The sequence below is a fragment of the Myiozetetes cayanensis genome, unplaced genomic scaffold (assembly GCF_022539395.1).
Source record: "Myiozetetes cayanensis isolate MyiCay16 unplaced genomic scaffold, myiCay2020 scf9, whole genome shotgun sequence".
Classification (NCBI taxonomy): domain Eukaryota; kingdom Metazoa; phylum Chordata; class Aves; order Passeriformes; family Tyrannidae; genus Myiozetetes; species Myiozetetes cayanensis.
Window position 1 is genome coordinate 10,529,236 of NW_026088185.1, and position 9,179 is coordinate 10,538,414.

General features: G+C 58.9%; 1 protein-coding gene across 2 annotated transcripts in view; it reads right to left on the reverse strand.

Moving 5' to 3' along the window:
- SATB2 (SATB homeobox 2) overlaps positions 1-4,208 on the reverse strand; it is a 131,216-nt gene extending 127,008 nt beyond the window's left edge. The window contains exons 1-2 of one of the 2 annotated variants that reach the window (XM_050340130.1): positions 3,025-3,716; positions 2,325-2,543 (exon numbers count right to left, since the gene is read on the reverse strand). In XM_050340130.1, the coding sequence (XP_050196087.1) occupies positions 2,325-2,493 (169 nt within the window). In that variant the 5' untranslated portion in view covers positions 2,494-2,543; positions 3,025-3,716. Of the gene's footprint in view, positions 1-2,324; positions 2,544-3,024; positions 3,717-4,170 lie in introns of those variants that run through there. The other variant, XM_050340131.1, reaches the window with a different exon arrangement.
- Positions 4,209-9,179: the final 4,971 nt, after the last annotated feature.

Here is a 9,179-nt window from a genome sequence, read left to right on the forward strand (position 1 = left end):
AGCTGCATTTCACAATTCAAGTGAAAAAATTACTAACACCACAACAATCACTGCAAAGATACAGACTTCCAAAAATACCCGAACAGGTGTGATCTGCATTCAGGAGAAGATCACTTGGTCACACCACTTCTTAATCATCAAACTTGAAAAACAGCAGAAGACAAAATATCTGGAAATAAGCTATGTTGATTTATTGTGAGAGTATTTCAAGGAGAAAAAAAAATAAATCAATTTTAAACAGCACCATTATCTTATTAAAAAAAAAATCTGCCTTAACTAATTTAGTATTGAGTATTATAGAACCTAGATAGGTATTCAGACAAGAATAATTTTCTTCTTGCTTTCGGTATCAATAAGGAATAATGAATAACCTTTATTATGAACAGCCTAAATGCAAAGAGATTGAGACTGTTTAAAGAACTCCAGTTAAGAAAAAGAAAATATATTACTCCTGCTTTTCTTATCCCCCCAGACTTTTACACTCCTGTCTACAACATCTTTATAAATGAGCTGAAGACTAATGAATGAAAACTTAAGCTCTTAAAAGTTTGCTTTCAGAAATGAAAGTCTCTTTCTGGAGTAGAAGAAATCTTCCATAGTTTAACAGGCCAGATTCACTCTAAGCCACTGATATAACTATAAAAGCCGCTGAATTTCTCTTGGATAACGCAGTTGCCACTAGAAAGCAACATATATATTCCAAAACATTCAAAAACATTCTTTAAAAGTATATTTCTATTAATGTCAGAAGGAAAATAATTTCAGCTTTTGTTCAAACATTGTCCTTAAGATCAAGCAGCTATAATACCTGAGTCTCAAGAAAGGCGTCCAAAACTACACATATTACTTTTTATATGATTAGCTAGTTCATTTTTACAATTACTCAACAAATTATTTCTCCCGTGATTTGTAAGTGGAATAATACTACAAGTCTTTCACTGCAAAGCTGCTTCTTCTTTTTCCATACATTGGAAGAACACAGAGAAGAGGTTTAAAAAATAGATATATAGTCATTCAAGAAACAGAAAAAAATGGTGAGCTCTCTTACCCTTCATTAGGTATATAAATGAATCCTACGTTTTTAAAATAAAATATGCAGCTCCTTAGCAAACTTCAGCAATTAGGAAGCCTATTGAGCCAAAGAGGTCTAAAACAGGCATCTAATGGTAAAATCGCTAAATAAACCTCACGTAATAGAGAGTCATGTGACGACTGTATCAAAGTATCTCTTGAAACGCCATTTACACAAACTCTTTGTGTATAAATAACTACAATTGTGTGTTACCAGTCTGCTCATATTAAAACACAAATACAGACATTTTTCTTCTTTTTTTTTTTCTTTTAGGTAAAGGTAAACTTTGTGGCCTTTCCTGCATTATTTTGCTCACAACATCTGCCTAATTTCAAGATTTTTAAATATATTTTTCCTAACACGAGGCTACACTGTGTTAAAGACGACCGCATTAGAATTAAGAGGAAAAAAGAGAGGATTTAGGAGAAGTGACTGGAAAGTTTATCTGCTTGGAACAAAAGGGGGAAAAAGCAACCACGAGTGTCGCTTAAACATGCTCTAAACACAAAACTGAGGAGCAACTTGATAGCAAATTACAAAAGATTAAGTATTCTAGAGAATTGCAGGAAAGCTGAAAAACTAATTTCAATATATTTGCTGAATATATTCAGCACATGAATATATGTGCTGAAGCTCGCACATGCTTTGCCCTGTCCTCTTTTACAACAACCGCTGCAAAATGCTACTTACCGAAAGAAAAATAAAATCCCTAAACGCAAACCTAAACGCTGCCGTTTTTCCCACCCTGCAGACCCCATTCTCCGCTCTGTGACACCGAGTGTAACACACCTAACTCGTGTCACCCGCACCCGTGAGGGCAGCCGGGCTGCCCGCACCTAACCCGAAAGCGATGCCGTCTCCCCGCCGTGCCCTCCGGGACCGCCGGCGGGGCAGGGGGATGCCCGCGGCTGCCCCGGGGCGATCCGCACGAAGGAAGCGCCGAGCGCAGGACACGCTCCCAGCCCGTTACCCTCCGACAGGATCAGGCCTGGCCCTTTGTGCCGCCCGGCCCGGGGTGGCCTCTTTCGGCAGGCGGCCTCCTAACGCGGGAGGGTTGCGCTCCGCACACCCGGTCCGAGCCCTCCCGCGGACCCCCTCCACCGCAGCGGTGCCGCGCAGCCAAACGCTTTCCCGGGAAAGCTGCCGCACGGACCTGCCGGTCCCGCCGCCCCTGCCGACCCGCCCGCCACACGCTGCCCCGGGCCCGCCGCCCCGGCCGGCGGGGCCGCCGTGAGCGCGGCCGCACGGTTACCTCCCACGGGCTTGCTGACGGCGCCGTTGGGCCTCCCGCGGGTGCCCATGGGGCTGCCGTTCTGCTCCAGCCTGGCCACTTTCCCGGGAGGGGGGCCTTTGACATCGGGGCTGCCGCTGCCTCTGTCGGGGCTGTCCCGCAGGCAGGGGCTCTCGCTCCTCCGCTCCATGCTCGGAGACGCGGCTCCCGCTGGCAGGTCGCAGTAGAGGGAGCACGGACCTAGGGGTGAGAGAAACAAGGGGCGCTTCAGTGGCCGCCGGCCTGCGCCGCCGCCCGGCACCGGGCCCCTCTCGCCCGCCCGGGCCCCCGCAGCGAGTCCCCTGGGCGGCCCGGCTCAGCCAAGCCGGGTGCGATGCCGCCCCGCTCCCGCCGCCGGAGCCGGTCCCGCTGGAAGCGAGCGGTTCGCCTCACCCGCCCGGCCCCAACCTGCCGCGGGCGAGGGCAGCGCTGCCCCCCGGTGCCCATCGCGCCCGGCCGGCCGGCGGGCAGGAGCACCCCCGCCCGCCGCAGCCAGGTGCTGCGCCCCGGGTCCGGCCGCGGCCCCGGCCCGCCCCCGGGGGCCGCGGGGAAGAGGCTGCCAGACCAGACGGCCCCGCTGGCACGGCCCCCCCGCGCCAGCCAGCTGTGCAGCCACGGAGTAGCCGGCTGCTGGCGAGGAAGCCTCTAGCGAGCGGCTCCCGAGAGCTGCCGCTGTACTTACTGCTTATAGCCTGTCTGTAAGTTGGCTGAGTTGGACTCTGTCCATGGATCAGAAGTAGAGAATCCAGGGTGGAAAGTTTTCTTGTTTCCTCCTCTCACGCCGCGTTCTTCCCTTCTTCTCCTTCCCCCCACCCCCAGCCCCCTCCTCGCCCTCCTCCGAGGGTGCCGGGGCGGCGGGGCCGGGGCGGCTGCCCGCGGGGCGACAGGGGCAGAGCCCCTTCCCGGAGGGTCCCGGGTGGCGAGCGGAGCGGAGCGGGGAGGTCGGGACGAGGGGGCGGGGAGCCGCGGGGCCGCCGGCTGCGGCGCGGAGGAGAGGGGAAAAGGAGACGACTTCTCACACCTTCCGCGGAGAAAATCAATACGGGGGGAGACGGGGGGAGGAGAAGAGGGAGCGCCGCTCTCCCAGGCTCCGCGGCGGCGGCGAGTGCCTGGTGGCGTGGGGAAGCGGCGGCGGCGGCCCCCGGTGTGTGACTTTCAATCGCTCCCTCCTCTGCCAGCGACAGCAGCGGCAGGAGGGACTCGCCACAGAGAGCGGAGAAACGATTATTAGTTGCGTTGAGTCATCGAGGCAAAGTGAGTCCTTTTTGGGGTTGTCCTTGGTTTCGGGTTTGGTGAGTGTGCACGCCTGTGTATGTGTGTCTGCCTGTCTGTCTGCGCGGCGTTCCCGTCCCAGGGCTGTGCATCCCAAACATCGCCACCCCTCCTCGCCTCCGACACCCCTCCCCCTCCCCGCCCCCCCAGCAAAAATCAAGTCTCGGTGCTATCTCGGGATCGGGCGCAGACGGGCGCGCAGCAGCCCACCTCCCGGCCCGGCCCGCCCCGCGGAGCCCCGGCCCCGCTGGGCGCAGGGGGAGGCAGAGACCCACCTGGCAGGAAATTAAACATCAATAAATAAATAATACATCTCGCACGCGAAAAGGGAACGCGGTGCCGCGCGAAGGGAGGGCGTAGGGCGGGCTGGGTGGGGAAGGGAAGTGTGGCAGGACGAGGCGGTGGCGACAAGAGAGATCCAGGGCAGAAAGGCGCAAGGACAGGGGCAGTCGGGCTGGGGGAGGGCCGAGGGGAAGGAGAGGAGGAGGAGCCGGGAGAAGAAGGGAAAGGGTGGGGGGGATAGTGGGGAAGCCGGAGTTGGGGACACCGGACCGACCGAGGAGGAGCAAAGCTGCCACCGACATTCAGTCCCGGCGCCCGGGTCGGTCCGACGCAGCCGATGCGGCCTCGCCACCTCCTGCCACCCTCCCTGGTTCCCCCGGGAGCCGAGCGGCGGCGGGGACCCTCCCACAGCCGCTCCCCGCCTGGGGGAGGCGACAGTAACTTTTGGCAGTGCGGCGGGTCCTGCAGCCCCGCGGGCCGGTCGCGCTTCCTCCGGGCGGCCCCAGGTAGGGCCCCGCCGCCGCCCTGCTCTCCGCTCCCGGCTCCAGGCAGTTACCGGGGTGGTCCTGAATAATTGATGGCGGGGACCGGGAGGAGGTGGCAAGCGAGCAGGAAAGCGCTGCTGCTGCCGCCGCTAAATTATTTAATAGCTGAGCTCCGGGTAGGGCATGACAGCGCTACCGAAGTGCAGCCAGCGGGGGCGGGGGCAGAGCTCCGGCCGGGAAGTCGCAGCGGGGCAGGACCGAGCCCCTCACCGGTGCCGGGAGGCGAGCGGTCACCCGGCAGGCAGGCATGCAGGCAGTCCCCTCTGTCTCCGATGCAAGGTGCACCGTGCCGCTCCCCGGGGCGGGCGGCGGCGCGGGCGCGTCCCCGGGCGGGGGCCATGCCCGGCGGGCACCCCGAGGGCCCGCAGCGCCCCCTGCCCGGCCCGGGGGGCGCGGGGGAATGAGCGGCGGCCCCGCCGCCCAGCCCTCCCCGCCCGGCGGCGGAGCGAGACCCGCGTTAAGGTGGACCGAGGGAATCCCCGCTGGCTCGGGGGCGGGCGGCGGACGGGCGGCGGGGGAGGAGGGGGTGGCGGCGGGCATCCGGAGTGCCCCGACGCCCCCTACCCCGCCTCCCCCGCCACCCGTCCACCGCTGGCTCCCGGCAGGGCGCCGCCCTCCCCACCGTGCCCCCTTAAGAGCTCTGCCTTTTACGGTGGCGCCGGAGGGTCAAAAAAAAAAAAGGGGGCTTCGGGGGGTGATGGGAGTAGAGTCTCCCCGCCCGGGCACGGCGGGAGCGGGGACCGGCGGGAGCATCACGGCCACTGGGCAGCCCTGGAGACAGGGTTTCGTTAGCCCCACAAGCGCCCGGGGATGGTCGGGTGGGCAGCAGCGGCTGCCCCGAGCCTGCACGCAGCCGTCCCGGTGCTGCCCCGGGACTGGGAGGAGGGTCAGGTCCCCGCGGGAGAGCGGCCGCCGCCGACCCCGCCGCGCCCCTCCTTCCCTGCGGGCGGCACTGACAACCCGCCGAGCGCTCCGGTGTCCCGGGGGGCTCCTGGCCGCCCCTGAAAGCGGTGCCGGGAGAAGCAGCGGATCCCCGGGCAGGGTAAGAGAAATCATCCCTTCGTCCCACACCCAATCTCCGGCCCGGCCCCGAAAAGCAGTGCTGTGGCTTCCCCCGCGTCGGCCGAAGAACTCGTGTGTCTCCCCGCCTAGGCAGGGGCAGGGAGACCCGCCGCCAAAGTGCCCGCCTTGCCCCGGGACAGCAAGCCTTGAACGCGGGTGGGAGCTGGGTCCCACCGCCGGCTGAAGCCTGGGGAGCAGGAGAAGATGCGGGGGCCAGCGAAGGCCGGGGGCGGGGGGCCGCCGCTAGGACTTGGGCTCCGAGAGCGCTCGGAGGAGCGAGCGCCGGTGTCGGGAACACTCAGGCTGCGGAGCAGAGACAGCGGCTGCCGCCAGCCGGGTCTCCCGCCGTCCCTCTCAGAAAGGAGCCTCAAAGTTTGGAAAACTCTCAGTTTTCTTTTTAAATAACTCCATCTAACTTTTCTTCTTTTTTTCCCCCATCTAAATCTGATACAGCTCATCAGCAGCTCTTACAAGGAAATTAACATTTTTCCACCAGCTATCGAATAATTAAATAATGTTTTGTTCTTACCTTTGATGCTGAACTACGAATTCCCGTGGATCAATGGCCAGAAAGTTAGAAGAATTGGTGATTTAGGACTTCAGTACTTCTGGAAAAAAAAATGCCAATGGTTTAGCCAGGATCTTCCCTGTCTGATTCGTTACTATTATTATATCTGATGATGTGGATGGATGGATGGATGGAGAGATTCAATCCAAGCCCATTAATGAGCTATTTTATAAACACCACCGTCTGAAGATCTTCATTTACATTTTGTCAGTGATCCTTTCCTTAACAGCGGAGACGTGTGGCAACAGCGCGATTACAGGACTTTAGTAAAGCTCCTATAAGAGTACGACCGGCTTGTTAATCGATTAATATTTTATTAAGTGTAAATATTTTATAAAGTTTTTAGGAAAACTATCGATTCTAAATTATTAAACTAGTCAGAAGGGCATTTGAATAATGCATACAATTAAATACATTTAAATATATATGTAGCGATTGCTTCATTTGCAATGAATCCCCTGCACCTTTCTCTTGCTTTCGTTTTTTTCTCCACCGGCATCTGGTTTCTCATTTGCGCGTTCACTGGAGTATCAGGATGGTCAAATATGTGTTTATTCCGTATTTATAATCTGAATGTTTACATAAAATACTCTTTGAAAAAATAACATTGAGATCGGAAGTGGTAATAATTCGAAAATTTTTACGCGGAAGCAAAGGGGGTTGTTAGTGAAACAAGGAAACTGAAACGAGTTTGTATAAATTTTGATGGTTGGTAACTTCTGTTTTGTAAACATCACTTAATTTAGACAGATTTTATGAAGCATGATGCTTATTTTTCTTTTACATATTTTTCCCAATAAAAGTCTTTTCTTTCTGTTTTAAATTACAAACACTTTTTTTCCCCCATTGCATGAATTTCACATGTTGTCCTTATTTCCACTGGAAAAAAAAGGACGATTATTTCCCATCTCTTTCCTCATCCGTCTTCAATCTCGCTATTAAAAAAGAAAAATATTAATAACCTATATTTTTTCCTAGCACGAACTCCAGTACGAGAATTTTCTGCTCTCGCACTCTGTTGAGAGCAGGAGTTTATGCGTTCCGAGCGCCCAGCTCTCCTTGTTACTGAAGTTCATGGACGCCTTAAGTAGTTGATTGCCAAAAAAAATTTGAACAAAAACACCTCCTTGGAAAGGTTTGGTTTTCATTAACTACCGCTTTTAAAGCCAGAACGCATGGAAGCGATCTCAGCTCCGTGCCCGCACAGGCTCCAGGGACGGGCGGCTGCAGCCGTGGTTGGCGCGGGCCCCCGGGCCGGGCCGGCCCTCGCCCAGCGCAGCCGGCCCGAGAGCCGCCCGCCGTGCCTGGCAGGATCCGCCGGGCCCCCGGGCGCTCTTCTTCGCCTCCTACTTGTCCACCTTCCGCCCAGTGACTTCCCGGGGCCACGATGCCCGAGGGACGGCAGCCTCCCCACGGGGCGCTTGGCCGGAGCCGGAGAGTGGTCCCCGGCGCCGCACACTTGAGTCCCGGGGGGCGCCGGCCCGCCGCCCGCGGGCACCACCTCGGAGCGCGGAGATCCCGGGATGCCGCGACGGCACAGGGGCCGGCGGGATCGAAGCGGGGCGGCCCCGCAGCACTGGCGGGGCAGCGCAAGGTCCCCCCCGCGGGGGCGGCGGCGGCAGCAGGCACCGCCAGGGCGCCGGGGCAGGCGGAAAGGGGCGGGCGGTTCCCGCAGGCGAGGGCTCCCGTCTCGCCGCTCGGGCCGGGCTTCATCGCGGAGGGACCCGAGCCCGCGGCCGCTCCTGGGGGCCGGGACCACCCGCCCGACGCGTCGCGGCTCCTTCTCCTTCGCACAGCGCCATCGCGCGGGCACCGGCGCCGCCGCAGCCCGAGGCGCCGCCGCTCCCGCCCGCCCGCGGCCCCGGCAGTGCGGGAAGGGCGCAGCACCTGCCGCGGGGCCGGGCGGGCCCTGCCGACACCCTCCGCTGCACCCTCGGCCCTGCAGCGCCGCTCCGCCCTGCCCGCCACGTGCCGTCGAGGCTCCGGCAGCCGGACAGGGCAGAGCGGTGGCACGGGCAAACCCGCGGCGGGCAGCGCTGGGGACCGACCTCCTGCCCGGCCGCGCTCTTTTCGCGCTCCGCTCGAGGGCCTGGAAAGGCGCTGGGCAGCCAAGGAGCTGGGCACCTCCTCGCCTTTGCGGGGTAGCTTCGGCATCAAGCTCTCCCTGTCAGGGACAAGCCGTCTAACCTTGCTGCCGTAGGAGGGATTCCCACTTCTCTGTACTACCGCGATCCCTCGCTCGGAGCCAGGTTCAGGAGGTGAGGCCAAAACGAAACGAAAATGTCCCTGAGCGCAAGGGCGGGAGGAGCCCGGCCCTGCCCGCAGCACTTCGAGGGGGGAGCTCTGCCTCTAGCCGACAGTGCCGGCGAGAGCACGGCGCTGGCCATCGTCGTTTCCCAGCCGCAAGCCGCTGTTTTCCCCCGGCAGCCCAAGCCTAAGCGGGTGGCTGTTCGGAGGGGAGCGCGGCGGCTGCCGGGGCACCTGGCGAGTCCCCCGGCTCGGCGGCACAGTGCCTCGGCCCCGCGGGAGCCCGCTCTGCCTACCCTGCGCACCGCCGCCTGCCTCCAGCCCCTTCGGAGTCCACTCGTCTAGTTCGTGCTGTACCAATGGAATAAGCAAAATTAAAAACAACAAACCAAAAGCGTCTTTAAGGCGCCCGAGCTCCAACCAAAGCGTTTCGGGACAGCAGTATCTCTGCAGACCTATCCTCGCCTCTATCCTTCCCCTCACTGGTTTTATTAGTAAGTCTTTTGCCGCTAATGCTGGTCGTACGGAGAACGAGCTGTGGACAATAGGGAGACAATCTCTACAGTCAGACGTACAGGGAAGGGAACGAGTCGGCCGGAGCTGTTATTACAATGTATTTCGATGCCCAGAAGGCAGCGCAGCGCCGGCCGAGGCGGGCGCAGGGAGCAGGGCTCACCGGCAGGCCTGGTCGGCTGGGCGCCTAGTGCGGGGATGGCCGCTGCCGGCGTCCTGCTAGGCTGTCTCCTGCCCTCCGGCTGCCCACTGCGTTCTGCCGCTTTCCCGTGTTCCTCACACGCGTCTCCAGATCTTGACTTTCCCCCTGGCCACGGGTCGCGTTTCCCCGGAATCACACGCTGCAGT